Source organism: Symphalangus syndactylus, chromosome 16 (genome assembly GCF_028878055.3).
Source record: "Symphalangus syndactylus isolate Jambi chromosome 16, NHGRI_mSymSyn1-v2.1_pri, whole genome shotgun sequence".
Taxonomy (NCBI): Eukaryota; Metazoa; Chordata; class Mammalia; order Primates; family Hylobatidae; genus Symphalangus; species Symphalangus syndactylus.
In genome coordinates, this window is record NC_072438.2 from 32,990,391 (window position 1) to 33,007,044 (window position 16,654).

Here is a 16,654-nt window from a genome sequence, read left to right on the forward strand (position 1 = left end):
AGCTAACTTGAGAGAAACACAATCATGGGGTCTATAAAGTTAAAATAAACTGGTTATTTGAACCAAAACAGAACAAACGGTAGCCTGTCACAATCTCTTGGTGAACGCTGTATGCTGAACAATATCTGTGATAAAAGTGATTAATTTCATAGAGGTGGTTCTTATAACTTCCCTGAAGTCCATTTCAGCAGAAATGGTTTTAACTACTGGTGCTATTGTGTCCGGAATGGGTGGGTTCTTGGTCTCCATGTCTTCAAGAATGAAGCCGCGGACCCTCACGGTTAGTGTTACAGTTCTTAAAGGCGGTGTGTCCAGAGTTTCTTCCTTCTCATGTTCAGATGTGTTCGGAGTTTCTTCCTTCTGGTGGGTTCGTGGTCTCTCTGGCTCAGGAGTGAAACTGCAGACCTTCGCATTGAGTGTTACAGCTCTTAAGGCAGCGCGTCTGGAGTTGCTCATTCCTCCCGGTGGGTTTGTGGTCTCACTGGCTTCAGAAGTGAAGCTGCAGACCTTCACGGTGAGTGTTACAGCTATTAAAGGCAGTGTGGACCCAAAGAGTGAGCAGCAGCAAGATTTATTGCAAAGACTGAAAGAACAAAGCTTCCACATTGTTGAAAGTGACCCGAGCAGGTTGCCACTGCTGGCTCAGACAGCCTGCTTTTATTCCCTTATCTGGCCCCACCCACATCCTGCTGATTGGTCCATTTTACAGAGAGCCGATTGGTCTGTTTTACAGAGAGCTGATTGGGCCGTTTTGACAGGGTGCTGATTGGTGCGTTTACAATCCCTGAGCTAGACACAAAAGTTCTCCAAGTCCCCACTAGATTAGCTAGATACAGAGCACTGATTGGTGCATTTACAAACCTTGAGCTAGATACAGAGTGCTGATTGGTGTATTTACAATCCCTTAGCTAGACATAAAGGTTCTCTAAGTCCCCACTAGACTCAGGAACCCAGCTGGCTTCACCCAGTGTATCCAGCACTGGGGCTGCAGGTGGAGCTGCCTGCCAGTCCCCTGCCTTGCAACTGGACTCCTCAGCCCTTGGGCAGTTGATGGGACCAGGTGCCATGGAGCAGGGGGCAGCTGTGCAGGAGCCCACGGTGGTTGGGGGAGGCTAAGGCATGGCCGGCTGCAGGTCCCGAGCCCTGCCCTGTGGGGAGGCAGCTAAGGCCCAGTGAGAAATCGAGTGCAGCCCCGGCCCAGGGGGATCCAGCAGCACCCTCTGCAGCTGCTGGCCCAGGTGCTAAGCCCCTCACTGCCCAGGGGCGGCGGGGCCGGCTGGCCGTTCCCAGTGCGGGGCCTGCCCAACCCATGCCCACCTGGAACTTGCGCTGGCCCACAAGCGCCGCATACAGCCCCAATTCCCACCCGCACCTCTCCCTCCACACTTCCCCACAAGCTAAGGGAGCCAGCTGCGGCCTCGCCCAGCCCAGAAAGGGGCTCCCACAGTGCAGCGGCAGGCTGAAGAGCTCCTCAAGCACAGCCAGAGTGGGTGCCTAGGCCGAGGAGGCGCGGAGAGTGAGCGAGGGCTGCCAGCACGCTGTCACCTCTCACTATCTGTATTGCCTTATCTAGGTTCAACATACTGATAATCTGGTTTAATTTAGAGTAAGGTTTTAGCAGAGTAGATGTTCCATGTGTTTTGACCATTTTCCATAAGTGAGCTTTTGAAAGTCCGTGAGTGGTGGTGTGTTGGAGAGTATTTCTCAACCAGTGCATAAAATACATTGTTTTCCATCCATTGCAGACATCCATCATTCATCAAATATTTTGAGTGCCTACTGGGTGCAGTGGAAATGAAGGCTTTGGGGAAACAATAGTGACCTGTATTAGATGGATGCTTGTTCACCTGCCCTATCCTCTTACATCTTTATAGCCTAATGGAGGAAACAGTCAAAACAAAAGGTCCTAACAGACTGTGTATATGTGCTTGGATGGGGAAAGCTGTGCACTGAGGCATGGAGCCATGCCCTAGATGTAGGGGCCAGGGAAGACTTAGAGAAAGTGGCATCCAATTCAAGACCTGAAGGGTGAATAGCGCCAAAAGCCCTGAGGCTGGGTTCAATGCACCAAATTTGTGAACACCTGAAGTTTTTTTTTTTTTTTTTGAGACGGTGTCTTATTCTGACACTCAGGCTGAGTGCAGTGGCATGATCACGGCTCACTGCTGCCTCGAACTCCTGGGCACAAGTGATCCTCCCACGTTAGCCTCCTGAGTAGCTGGGACTACAGGTACATGCCACTATACCCAGCTAATTTTTTATTTTTTGTAGAGATAGGGTCTCACTATGTTGCCCAGGCTGGTCTTGAACTCCTGGACACAAGTGACCTTCCTGCCTCAGTCTCCCAACATGCTGGGATTACAGGCATGAGCCACTGTACCCGGCCAGTGAACATCTATTTTTTTCTAGAAAATATTCTGGTTAGTGTGTAAGATATGGTAAAGATGGGTAGGTTTAGGTTTATAGTTCTAATCCTCAAGAAAGAGTTCATTTTGATTTATTTGAAATGAAAACTTGATAAGTTAAATACTTCATACATACTTCAATTATGCTAAATAAAAAAGGTTATGTAATGAGTTCTCTTATTTTTAGTTTCTGCATTTTAAAGGACCAGTAATAACCCTTAGGTGTGGTCAAGGCAGGGTCATTCAGCAAGTGTTTATTAAGTGCTTATTATGTTCCAGGAACGTAATAAGTTCTGTAAGTTCCGGGGACACAGCAGTGAAATAAGTCCTCGTTTTGGAGTTTCTCTTGTCTTGGAGTTTCCTGGTTTCTTGGAGCACCCAAAATAAATACACAGTAGATTAGGTGGCAAGTGCTAAATAGAAAAGTAAAGTGGGTTAGAGATTGGGTAAGGGTCTTGGGGGTCATAATGACTTGGACTTATTGTGAGATGGGAAATAAATGGGCTGCTTGGTCCAAAAGAGTGACATGATGTATGTTTTAAGAGCCATAAAAAAGAACGAGATCATGTCCTTTGCAAGGACATGAATGGAGCAGGAGGCCATTATCCTCAGCAAACTAACACAGGAACAGAAAACCAAGCAACCACATGTTCTCACTAATAAATGGGAGCTGAATGATGAGAACACACAGACACATAAAGGGGAACAACATATACCAGGGCCTTTCAGAAGGTGGCGGGTAGGAGGAGGGAGAGTCAGGAACAGTAACTAATGGGTACTAGGCTTAATACCTGGGTGATTGCTTCTCGATCTTTTAGCTAAGATCAAGTGTAGTGTCTGTTCTTACCAGTTTAATACCTGGGTGATGAAATAATCTGTACAACAAACCCCCAAGATAGAAGTTTACCTATGTAACCTGCACTTGTAGCCCTGAACTTAAAAGTTACGAAGAAAAAGGATTACTAGCTTCTCTGTTAGGTATAGAGAGGGACTGGGTGAGAGAGGGAGACCAGTTAGGAGGCTCTTAGAATAATCGAGGTGAGAGCCGATGGTAACCTGAATCATGTGGAAGGAATGGAGATGGCAAGAGGTGGTTGGATTCTGGGTATTTATTTAAGGTAGAGCCCATACAACTTGCTGATTGGATGTAGAGGGTAAGCGTGTGAGATCATGGATGATTATAAGGTTTTTGACCTAAGCAACTGGAAGATTTGGAGGTGCCAGCAACTGCAATATGGGAAACGCAGGGATGAAGCCTTTGGGAGGCGTGGTAAAGGTGAAGAATGAAGTTTTGGGTAGTAAAGTTTGAGATGTCTATTAAGCATCCAAGTGGAGATGTTGAATACAGTAGTCGAGTTTAGGGCAGAAGTCCAGGCTTGAATTAGAAATTTGGGAGTCATCAGTGTTGGTAACGGAGAGAAGAGGACCGTGAATGGAACCTGGGCCATTCCAAAGTTAAGTAGTGGGTAATACATGCAGTGCTGGGGGCTGGTCGTAGTATTTTGTGATTGCTGCTTATTTCTTAATGAAATAGAAGCTGGATCCTCTCCTGAGAGGATGAAGAGGAGGTGTTGGGAATTTGAGGAGAGAAATTGGCTCGTGTGCATTTCTTTAATTCCGCTGCCCTGGCGCAGGCATGGAGTTGGTAGGCAGCTGGGTTTAACCAGGACTGGGAGTTTTGCAGGTGACCATGATGAGGGGAGAAAGAGTTGATTTTGTGAAGACCCAACATAATTTAAGCTGGCCAAGGAGGAGGGAAGCAAGGACATGAAGGGAGAGAATTTCAGTGACGTGGGGGAGCAGTCTTTTGTAGGTTCTAGCAGGGCAGAGGAATATTGGGACTCGGAGTGCCAGAGAGACTGAACTGGGAAGACAGGAGGTGCTTGAAATTAAAAGTGTGGTGAGGTTGCAGTTACTGGTATTGACAAGATCCGAGATATGATTGGGGAACTAGAGGATGAAGTAGGATGGAGGATAGAATCATTGCAGGACCGAAGTTCAAAGAAATGAGAGGTATTAGTATTATTTTAATGAACAGTGAACTTCCTCCCATGTTGTTGTTGTTGTTGTTGTTACTATTATAATTATTATTTAGACAGTGTCTTGCTCTTATTGCCCAGGCTGGAGTGCAGTGGCACAATCTCTGCTCACTGCAACCTCCACCTCCCAGATTCAAGTGATTCTCCTGCCTCAGCCTTCCGAGTAGCTGGAATTACAGGTGCCCACCGTCACACCTGCCTAATTTTTTGTATTTCTTAGTAGACATGGGGTTTTGCCATGTTGGCCAGGCTGGTCTTGAACTCCTGACCTCAAATGATCCACTCGCCTCAGCCTCCCAAAGTTCTGGGATTATAGGCATGAGCCACTGTGCCCGCCCCTGCCCCCATGTTATTATTTGGAAATTTAAGAGAAGTGGGGCTTGTTAGGCAGTGGGGAGGAAGGAGGATTGGAGCAGTCTATACAAATCTTGATTACATTTTTCTGTACCTTATATCCTAATACCAGCAAGCTAATCCATATTACAGGTCCATATCATGAGCATTCTCATAGCTGGTATTTCTTCTTAATGCAGTAACTACTGGTACTTCAGAGATGAATGCATTCTTGGATGACCCAGAATTTGCTGATATTATACTGAAAGCAGAACAAGCAATAGAAGTTGGAATTTTTCCAGAAAGAATCTTTCAAGGTTCAAGTGGAAGTTACTTTGTGAAGGATCCTAAGAGGGTGAGAATTTCACAGACCTACTATATGTAATGGCAACTTTGGTAAATACTAATTTAAATATGAAATCATTGTGAGTTTCTAAAGATATTTTCCTATTAAGTCTGATTGTAACCTGTTTTCCAAAATAAAGGTCAGTTTTTGTTTGTTTTTTGAGACGGGGTCGCCCTCTCTTACCCAGGCTGGAGTGCAATGGTGCAATCATAGCTCACTGTAACCTTGACCACTTGGGCTCAGGTAATCCTCCCATCTCAGCCTCCTGAGTAGGTGGGACCACAGTTGCGTGCCACCACACTGGGCTAATTTTTGTAATTATTTGTAGAGATGGTGGTCTCCCTGTATTGCCCTGGCTGGTCTTGAACTCCTGGGCTCAAGCAAACCTCAGCTTCGGCTCCTGAAGTGTTGAGATTACAGGTGTGAGCCACTGTGCCCGGCCTCAATGTTTTGCTTTTACTAAAGCACTCTAGTGTTTAGAAACAGAGCTAATCATTTCAGGTCACAGTTTGCTATTTTGTTATTTTATACTTGGTTTCAAGCATTTATTGAATACCCATATTCAGCTGTAGCCTTTTTGAGTATATATATTCACAATTCCTTATCTTATGGAAGTCTATAACCTTAATAGTCAAACACGGTGGAAGGTTAAACCTTCAAAACTTGTTTAATGTCATTTCCAAAGTACTTGATTTTTTTTCAAAGGTATGTGAATACCTTTTCTGGCATTTTACCCGCAGAAGGAGGCTCAGCAATCTGAAGCTTGAAAGTATTGGATGTGAAAGTGAAATGAACCACAGGATGATTCTAAAGCGGAAAAGAGAAGTTGATGTGGCACTTTGCTCCACTTAGTCTAGAATTCTTCAAAAATATGTTATTTTTTCTAAAAGCTTTCTGAATGATGCATAATGAGCAGTTCATTTCTCTGGGGAAATAACGTTTATAATTTCACCCAATTTTTTTTGCAAAGATAGAAGTTATATTTTTAAAATGATTTTAAAGCATAATCCCTTTTTCAGATTAAAATGTATTTGAAGGTACTGTCAATCTCTCAATCTTTATTCTAAGCTTGATTTCTTAATTTGATCTTGTTGACTTTTTTACTAGTGACTCAGACCTTATTGCATTGTATTTATTGTGTTATAAAGCAATTATATACTTAAAATTATAGTAAGATTTGTTCTTGTCTAAGGATAATTGAGCTTCTAAGTTGAATATGAATCTATTGTAAGAGTACAGAGACTTTTAGACATTCATGAGCAAAAAAAGATTTTTTAATAGGAGAGAGTTTTATTTAATTAATCAATTTATTTATTAAGATGGATTCTCACTCTGTCACCCAGGCTGGAGTGCAGTGGCACAATCTCGGCTCGCTGCAACCTCCACCTCCCGGGTTCAAGCGATTATCCTGCCTCAGCCTCCTGAGTAGCTGGGATTACAGGCGCTCGCCACCACGCCGAGCTAATTGTTGTATTTTGAGTAGAGATGGGATTTCCCCATGTTGGCCAGGCTGGTCTCCTGACCTCAAGTGATCTGCTCACCTCCCAGAGTGCTGGGATTACAGGTGTGAGCCACCGCGCCTGGCCAAGAGTTTACTTTAAATTCGTTCCTGAAAAAATAACTGGAAAAGAATTAGGGTAGGAGAATCTGACAGCATGGATGTACAGTGTATCTTATCGTTATCTTTGTATTTTAGAGGTGGTTTTTGTCATTGGATTAGTTAATTTAACAAATACTTGAATGTCTACTGTGCATCAGGTACTGTTCTGAGTACTAGAAATGCAGCCCTAACAAACCAAGTCCCTGCCTTATTAGAATGTACATTAATGTGGGGAAAGTAAACAGCAAACATGTAATGTGGATATTTAATAGTGAATAACACTGTTTGACCTAGAATGGTGGTTTTTTGAAACATTTAAAAATCAGTGAAAGTCTTTCTTTTTTTTTTTTTTGAGGCAGAGTCTCGCTCTGTCACCCAGGCTGGAGTGCATTGGCATGATCTCCACTCACTGCAAGCTCCACCTCCTGGGTTCATGCCATTCTCCGGCCTCAGTCTCCTGAGTAGCTGGGACTACAGGCAGCCGCCACCATGCCCAGCTAATTTTTTGTATTTTTAGTAGAGATGGAGTTTCACTGTGTTAGCCAGGATGGTCTCGATCTCCTGACCTCGTGATCCGCCCGCCTCAGCCTCCCAAAGTGCTGGATTACAGGTGTGAGCCACCGCGCCCAGCCCAGTGAAACTGTTTCTTAACTTGGAAGTCCAGCAATATAAAACAGGTGAAATTAGAGTTAATCTGGTTAAGTGGCATGGGGTCTTGGAGCCTTGCCCTCACCTTCCCAGGGTTTGTCAGAGCACAGTTTGAAAACTCTTGATTTTAGATTGTTGAATAAGAATGAATATGAAAATGTGATTGGAACTAAATCTCTTAATATTTGAGGTTTATAAATTCTCTTAATAGTTTGAGGATTTATGCCTACATCTGTGGTGGGAAGCAGTAGAAAGCAATTTATTAGAATGCATTTTATGGGTGATTATATATGTAAAAAGTCTAATAAGATTTTTACTTTTTTGCTCTAGAAAATTATTGGTGTGTTTAAACCCAAATCAGAAGAGCCTTATGGTCAACTCAATCCAAAATGGACCAAATATGTCCATAAGGTCTGCTGCCCTTGCTGCTTTGGCCGAGGCTGCCTGATTCCTAATCAGGGGTACCTTTCTGAAGCAGGTGCCTATCTTGTGGACAACAAGCTTCATCTGAGCATTGTGCCCAAAACAAAGGTAAGCCAGACTTTATTTTTAACCATGGACTCTTAATTTACAACCTGCTTATATCTGAATATTTCAGTAATTATTCCTAATGATAGAACCTAAAGTGGAGCCCCTTTTTTGGTAGTAGTCCCAGAGTCATGAGTGACTGGTAACTAGTAAATTGATTCTAGTGTAGATCCACAAAGTATTTAAGAGAATGTGTCTTGTCCCTGTGAGATCTGACGATGCTAACAAAAAGAGGATAAAGAGCTAGCATTCAGAAGGCAGGAAAATATCAGGGGATCCAGAGATCGTACTGAAGGCAGAGATAACCAATGTGCTTAAAGACTACTATTGTTGTCCTTTCAGCCTTTATACAAAATTTTTTTCTTTTCTCTTTTTTTGTTTTTTTAAGAGACAGGGTGTTGCTGTGTTGCCCAGACTAGCCTTAAATTTCTGTGCTCACTCAGTCCTGCTGCCTCAGCCTCCCGAGTAGCTGGGACTACAGGCACATACCATCATGTGCCTGGCACCCACATCTTTTCTCTTTATCATGGCTCACTGCAGCCTCATCCTGCTGGGCTCAGGTGATCCTCCCACCTCAGCCTCCTGAGTAGCTGGGACTACAGGCACATACCATCATGTGCCTGGCACCCACATCCTTTCTTTTCTTTTCTTTTTTTTGAGACAGGGTCTCATGCCCAGGCTGGAGTGTGGTGATGCCATCATGGCTCACTGCAGCCTTGTCCTGCTGGGCTCAGGTGATCCTCCCACCTCAGCCTCCTGAGTAGCTGGTAATACAGGCATGTACCACCACACCCAGCCAGTTTTTGTATTTTTAGTAGAGATGGAATTTCTCCATGTTTCCCAGGCTGGTCTCAAACTCCTGAGCTCAAGCAGTCTACCTGCCACAGCCCCCCCGAAGTGCTGGGATTACAGGCGTGAGCCACTGCACCCAGCTAACCTGGCATCCTTTCTAAATTTTTACTTGAAGCCTTCTTCCTTAAAATGTTTATTCCTAAGTCTACAGTTTAATGCTGTTAATTTGACCACTGGCAAATTTTAGGCCTCTAAAAGGCTTTTATACCACTCTCAGAAAGAAATACATGCCATTCATTTGACAAGGCTTTGCAAAATTCCCTGGCTTTTCTGTTTTAGATTTTCTGGGGCCTTTGTTACAGGGTTAAACTTTGCTAATTTTCATCATTAGAGTGCGTTTCATGGTGTATATGAAAAGAGATACTATAATGCAAATTCTAACCATTTTTCTAAATTGTATGTTTCTAGGTGGTTTGGCTTGTCAGTGAGACATTTAACTATAATGCGATTGACCGTGCAAAATCAAGAGGCAAAAAGTATGCTTTAGAAAAAGTGCCAAAAGTAGGTAGAAAGTTTCATAGGATAGGACTCCCTCCTAAGGTAAGTTTCTCTGATAAGCTTTATTTAGAGGGCATTTGGGCACATACATCCAGAGCTCTAGGAGCTAGGCATTGTGCTGTTAGCTGTGGATATTATAGCACAGATTTTTCATCTTCCAGGAGCTTATAGTAAACAGGTAATTTCAGTGTAATATAAAGCTGTTGAGATGATGGTAAGCTCAGGGAGCTCTACAAGGATAGATGGATGCCTAAACCAGTTTAGAGGGATGGGACATGTTTCCAGGAAGAGGTTGCATGAAAGGCTTATAAAGTAATGGGTAAAACCACAGGTCTGGAATCAGACCTAATCCCAGCCTCTCTGCTAGTTTGCTCTGAGACCTTGGGCAAGTTCTTTACTCGCTCTCTCTTTCTCTCTCTCTTTTTTTTTTTTTTTTTTTTTTTGATAGAGGGTCTCACTCTGTTGCCCCAGCTGGAGTACAGTGTTGTGAACAGAGCTTACTGCAACCTCGACGTCGTGGTCTCAAATAATCTTCCTGCCTCAGCCTTCTGAGTAGCTGGGACCACAGGTGCACACCACCACGCCTGGCTAATTAAAACAAATTTTTGTTTGTAGAGATAGAGTCTCACCGTGTTGCCTAGGCTGGTCTTGAATTCCTGGGCTGAAGCAATCCTCTTGCCTTGGCCTCCCCAAAGTGCTGGGATTACAGGTGGTAGCCGCTGTGCCTGGCCAAGTTCCTTACTCTAAGCCCCAGTTTCTATAAAATGAGAATGACAAAAACTACCTCTTAGGTTGTTGTGAGGATAAAACTAAGAAATTCATGTCAACTACTTGGTACATAGTAAAGGTTAAGTAAATGGTAGCAGCTATGTTTACTTACTACACATTAGATTTTCTTTTTTCTTATCACCTTTAAATAAACCTGAGGGATGATGAGCAGCCAGCTAAACAAGGGTAGAGAGGGTTAATGGGAAATGCATTCTAGAAAAAGCTTTAAGATTTATTTTTTAGAAATGTATGTGGCTTATGATTTTCTTGCTTCTGTACATTTATCTAGATAAAAAGAATTTCAGTAGGAATTAATTGTTAACCTAACTTTTAAGATAAATTTTACTCAAAGTGGGCAGGAAGTTTGAAAGTTTTTAAAAGGCCTGTTCTTCCTCGGACATGCTGAAATAAGTGTGACTAAAGGAGGATGTTATTTCCATATTTGTGACTACTAGTTCTTAGTTATAAGTATTTTAAAGAACACTTTTAGGAAGTCATTAAAATTTCATGCCAACAACAAAAACATAAAGTGTTAGAATAAAAAGCAGATTTTCTTTGTGGTGATTTGTTTGTATTTTTGAAGCAAACTAGGGTTACCTATTACCTGTTTGTCACGTGCTACTTAAATTTGTATTTCCTTCTCCAATGAATTGTTTACTGTTAACTAGTAATCTTAGTAACAAAATGCCTTCTTAAATGGTCATATCTTCAAGGAAAGGACTTTTTTAAAACCACTATCAATATTATGATTAATAGATTTGTTCTTTAAAATTTAAGACAGGGCATTTAATCTGTGTGGTTAAGGTATCTGTCCTTTTTTTTTTTTTTGAGACAGTCTCACTGTGTCGCCCAGGCTGGAGTGCAGTGGTGCAATCTTGGCTCACTGTAACCTCCGCCTCCCGAGTTCAAGCGATTCTCCTGCCTCAGCCTTCTGAGTAGCTGGGACTACAGGCGTGCGCCACGACACATGGCTAATTTTTTGTATTTTAAATGGAGACGGGGTTTTTACCATGTTGGCCAGGCTGGTCTCAAACTCCTGGCCTCAAGTGATGCACCTGCCTCAGCCTCCCAAAGTGCTGGGATTACAGGTGTGAGCCACCACACCTGGCCTCATCCTATTTTTAAAATAAGATAATTTATTTAGAATTCAAAGAAAGAGTCTAACAACTGACAAAAATGAAAAAAGAAAAAAATTATTTACTGTATTTTATGTCATGAAAAGAATCTGGAAAAGTTTCTTCAGTAAGATAAAATTGCACTGTTATTGAATAAGCAGGATAGGTTTAAAATTTGGCCTCCATAATTAAATTCATCTTAATGAATATTTTTAGAAAAATGGCATTCTTTTTCAGAGTGTCACCTTGAAGACAAATGTTTATTCTTTTTAAAAATTTTCCCAAAATAGCTGCTATGGTCTTTGAAAGTCTAGGGGTAAGCATTTTTTATTTGCTATGTATTCTTTACGTGATTATTTAAAATTAGTGTATAAAAATAGTTTTCTTGATAAATGTGGCTTATCTAAATTAGTGTTAAGTCTTCCTATTGTGTTTACATGACATATTTTTTGACAGTACTGCTGAGAAATATAAATATTAATCCCCGTGTTCTTGTACTTTCTTTTCTAACTATAGTTCTTAAAATTATAGATTGGTTCCTTTCAGTTATTTGTTGAAGGTTACAAGGAGGCTGAATATTGGCTTAGGAAATTTGAAGCTGACCCTTTGCCTGAGAATATTAGAAAACAATTTCAGTCACAATTTGAAAGATTAGTTATTTTGGATTACATCATCAGAAATACAGGTATTGAAGTTCTCTCACTTGTTCACTCAAATCTTGTTCATTTTCAAACTATATTCTTGTTATCCAAATCAAAGCGGTAAACTTTTGTTGCAGAAGTCTTGAAGCCACTTTCTCTGTCTGCCTTGGCAAACAGATGTAGTATGGACTGTCCTGGGCAGAATTCATCCTGTGTGGGATAGATTCTGACTAATAGCAGGCTCCTAGATCAGTTCCTGTCCCCTAGGGAGGAATTTCCTAGGGGTAGGGAAAAGTCAGATATTGGAAATGTTATCTGCATAATGTGAGTAATTAAGGCTTCATTGTATAAATTATGTTAGGTGTTTATTTTGACATTATGTAACTCTTAGTGTAGTCTATAAATACACTAAACTCTTAATTTTTCCTGTGCTATAGAGGAGCAATGATGTAGACCAGGGATGTCCAGTCTTTTGGCTTCCCTGGGCCACACTGGAAGAATTGTCTTGGGCCACACATAAAAACAGTAACACTGGCCGGGCGTGGTGGCTCACGCCTGTAATCCCAGCACTTTGGGAGGCCGAGGCGGGTGGATCACGAGATCAGGAGATCGAGAGCATCCTGGCTAACATGGTGAAACCCCGTCCCTACTAAAAATACAAAAAAAAATTAGCCGGGCGTGGTGGCGGGCGCCTGTAGTCCCAGCTACTCGGGAGGCTGAGGCATGAGAATGGCGTGAACCCAGGAGGCGGAGCTTGCAGTGAGCCGAAATCGCGCCACTGCACTCCAGCCTGGGCAACAGAGTGAGACTCTGTCTCAAAAAAAAAAAAAACAGTAACACTAATGACAGCTGATGAGCTTAAAAAAAAAAAGTATTAAAAAAATCGCATAATGTTTTAAAAAAGTTTACAAATTTTTATTGGGCCACATTCAAAGCCATCCTGGGCAGCATGCGGCCTGCAGGCCACGGGTTGGATAAGCTTGATGTAGATTATTCAAAGCAGGGGCTCCCCACTGTGGGTCCCTGGACTGTCAGGGTCAGCATTACGTGAGAATTTGTTAAACATGCATCTTCTCAGACACTAGACCTGGACCTTTTGGAACAGAAATTGCAAGTGGATGCTGGCAGGCTGGGTTTTAAGGTACCCTCCAGGTAATTCTGATGCATTCTGAAGTTTGAGAACTACTGGTTCAAAATGTTTTCTTATTTAGTTTTTGGAAAAGAATCAAATAATTTTCCAGATTTACTTTCTTAATTTTTATATATATATATGTGTATATATATATATATATATATATATTTGTAGTCTACTTCTATGCTGACATGAGGTGAGCCTGCTTAGGAATTTGCCTAGAAATAGGGGGTTAATGCTTTTTCTTCCTAAAGTGAAGAAAAGCTCTTTGATTTTAATAACCTTGATTTAATAATTGTATCACCTCACAGGGTAGTTTTGAGGATTACATGAATTATTACATACTAAGCACTTGAAACAATGTCGGCCCAGAGAAAATATTCAATAAATGTTAGCTCACATTTATGTTTGTTTTTTTTTTTTAGTTTCTTTGTGTTAAATTGTGACCTTTAATATGCTACGGATAACCAGTGAAAGTCTCAAAAAATCAGGAGATCACTAGATTTTTCTCATTGATATTAAGCCATGATGTCCCTAGAAATGAAGTAACACATTTTCTTGTTTGTTTTGAAAGACAGGGGCAATGATAATTGGTTAGTCAGATACGAAAAGCAGAAATGTGAAAAGGAAATTGATCATAAGGTAAGGAAATTTACAATTTTATATGTTTATATATATATATACACACACACATATGTATATAATTGTGTATAACTTGTGAATTATATATATATATATTCAATTTCTGTAGAAGATTCCTTTAAGTTATTCTTCACCATTTCCTCCTTCTTTCACTTAATCTTTGGTTTTTAAATCTACTTTCTCTGTTTTTCTCACACTTTTTATTTTCGTCACTTGATTACGTCGCATTTCTTGATTCTTGGTTTTTTTTTTTTTTTTTTTTAAATAGAGATGGGATTTTGCCGCGTTGGCCAGGCTGGTCTCGAACTCCTGGCCTCAAGCAATCCACCCGCCTTGGCCTCCCAAAGTGCTGGGATTATAGTCGTGTGCCACCACGCCCAGCCAGTTCTGTTTTTTCTTTTATTAATTGTTGGGCAGCTTTATTTTTTATTTCATATTAGAATAGAAGAATAATAACCTGCCTAGTACTTTTTTAGAGTTTAAGAAATATATAGAATCCCCATATTTTGCTTTTATGTAATAAAGGCTTCTGGGATTTTTGTTCACCATGTTCGTATTTTACTAATTCACTTTCTTCTGAGTCCTTTCATTCAGTATTAGATAATACAATATTACCTAATAAATGACATGTGTGCTTAACCTGTGAATCATGTCCACTGAACTTAAAAAAAGTATTGAATACTTTTGCTATTTATAAGAAGCTGGTTTTAACATATATAATAGACTGCATAGAGCCTCAACACTGATATCAGAGTTATAGATTTTAGAGTAATTGCTATCGACTTTGAGTACCAAGTTCAAGTTTTAGATATTTACGTAAGATTTTTTTTTTTCAGAACACTTTTACAAGTTTAAAACAGTTTGTACATTTGGGAAAGTTTTAAGTGATTAAAAATATTTCTTCAATATTTATAATTTATGTTCTAAGTAATGACTTAAAGCTGTTGCATCATTTTTAAAAGTTTGTGCTTTTAAATGTTTATCAAGGATATTTAAAAATATATATTCATAGCACTTAGCAATAAAAAGGAACAAACTTGATATAATAGCATGGATGAAACTTAAAATTATGCTGAGTGAAAGAAGCTACACATAAAGAGAACATATTGTATGATTATATTTAAAAATTAGAAAATGCAAACTAGTTTCTAGTGACAGAAAACAGACCAGTAGTTGCCTGGTCTTGGGGTAGAGGGAAGGCTGGACTGCAGAGGGACACAAGGAAACTTTGGGGTGAAAGTTTCACATATGTCAAGGCTCATCACATTGTACTTGTTAATATAAGAAGTTAATTGTGTGTAAATTATACCTTAATAAAGTTGTAAATAGGAAAGAATGGTAGAAATAATAATAAATGGTAGTTGTAGCAGAAATGGGCTTAAAATACAAACATAAATGCACTTATGTATAAGCTCATGATTGAGTCCGGGAGTCTGAGACCCTGTGTCTACAAAGAATTAAAAAAAAAAATTTTTTTGAAGTGCCACTTAAGGATAAAAGACTTTAAGATAGTAGAAAAAGTAAAATGAAATAAATTAGCCAGACATGGTGGCAAAAACCTGTGGTTCCAGCTATTTGGGAGGCTGAGGTGGGAGGATTGCTTGGGCACAGGAAGTCAAGGTTGCAGTGAGTTGTGATTGTGCCTCTGCACTCTAGCTTGGGTGACAGAGCAAGACTCTGTCTCAAAAAAATAAAAAAATTAAAGATAATTAAATAACATAAGCTCCCGAAATTATTTTATTTGTATATCTTGAGCAGTTAGATTTTGTTGAAAATTCTTTAGCTGTAAGTATTTTGTGCACTTTCAATGAGGTGTAAGACATTTGATATAAACTAAAAGAAATAAAGTTGGCATACCTCAACTTTTAAATTAAAAAGTTAATTTTTAATTTAATGCTGTATTGCTTTTAAATTAAAAATTTTCTTTTTTACTTTTTGTTATTGTATCTAGGCCACTGAGTAATGGCCATCTGTCTTTAAGTAATCAGAATACTCTTTTTTCTTTAAAAAACACACACGTTTAACTTTATTCTGTTTTAATTTCTAAGTAAAGCAATTCCAAAAATACGAAGTTAACATCAGAGCCATGTGAACCACTGTGATAAAATAAAACAGATATTCACAATAATTACCTCTAAAGATAGTTCAGCTTGATAAATTACCTTCCACAGAAATACTCTTTAACATGAAAACCCTCTTTCTCCTGAGATCTTTATTTCTGTTATGGAAGAATACAGAAGTTAGGAATGGCCTACTGTATTAGTACATTCTCACACTGCTATGAAGAAATACCCAAGGCTGGGTAATTTATAAAGAAAAGAGAGTTAATTGACTCACAATTCTGCATGGCTAGGGAGGCCTCAGGAAACTTACAATCATGGCAGAAGGCACCTCTTCACAGGGCGGCAGGAGAATGAGTGCGAGTAGGAGAAATGCCAGACGCTTACAAAACCATCAAATCTCATGAGAACTCACTTACTATCACGAGAACAGCATGGGGGAAACTGCCCCCATGATCTGATTACCTCCACCTGGTCCTGCCCTTGACACATAAGGATTACAGGGATTACAGTTCAAGGTGAGATTTTGGGTGGGGACACAGCCAAACGCTAACACCTACATTCAAGGATATATTGAGGTTCCTTCTACTAGATCTTATTATATTTAATTATGGTCTTTGCAGGAGTTCATTTAGAAACATTTTGTATTTGATTTATTTCTTTGGGACCCTAAGAAAGACTAGGTCTTAATAAGGTGATTTTATTAAGGTGTTTAAAAAAATCAGTAATATTTTACATCATACATTTAAGCAATGAATCTAGCAGTAAATTATCTAGAACATCACTTTTTAAAGTCACAATATTTTCAAGCCTTTTAAAGAGAAAAAACTTGAAACCATTACTGAGTAATGGTATAATATCAAATTTTTAAAAATAGTGGTTAGGAAATACACTATTTTTTCAGACAGTCTCTTCCATTCCTGTGTGAATTTGTACTTTTTCTGGTAACATTGTTAATTTTTATAGGCTCTTCAGAGAGAATATGTTCTTAAACCTCAATAATTATTATAAATAATTTATCCTTTGGGAATATTTATATAGGTTCTT

The 16,654-nt window shown here is 40.0% G+C and overlaps 1 protein-coding gene and 1 pseudogene across 8 annotated transcripts in view; both read left to right on the forward strand.

Moving 5' to 3' along the window:
• PI4K2B (phosphatidylinositol 4-kinase type 2 beta) overlaps positions 1-16,654 on the forward strand; it is a 105,183-nt gene that overhangs the window by 72,915 nt on the left and 15,614 nt on the right. For 7 of the 8 annotated variants that reach the window (XM_055245914.2, XM_063619769.1, XM_055245912.2 and 4 more), the window contains 5 exons: positions 4,978-5,132; positions 7,702-7,902; positions 9,160-9,291; positions 11,664-11,817; positions 13,480-13,547. In XM_055245914.2, the coding sequence (XP_055101889.1) occupies positions 4,998-5,132; positions 7,702-7,902; positions 9,160-9,291; positions 11,664-11,817; positions 13,480-13,547 (690 nt within the window). In that variant the 5' untranslated portion in view covers positions 4,978-4,997. The remainder of the gene's footprint in view (positions 1-4,977; positions 5,133-7,701; positions 7,903-9,159; positions 9,292-11,663; positions 11,818-13,479; positions 13,548-16,654) is intronic. The other variant, XM_055245913.2, reaches the window with a different exon arrangement.
• On the forward strand, positions 3,204-3,298 carry LOC129465103 (uncharacterized; annotated as a pseudogene).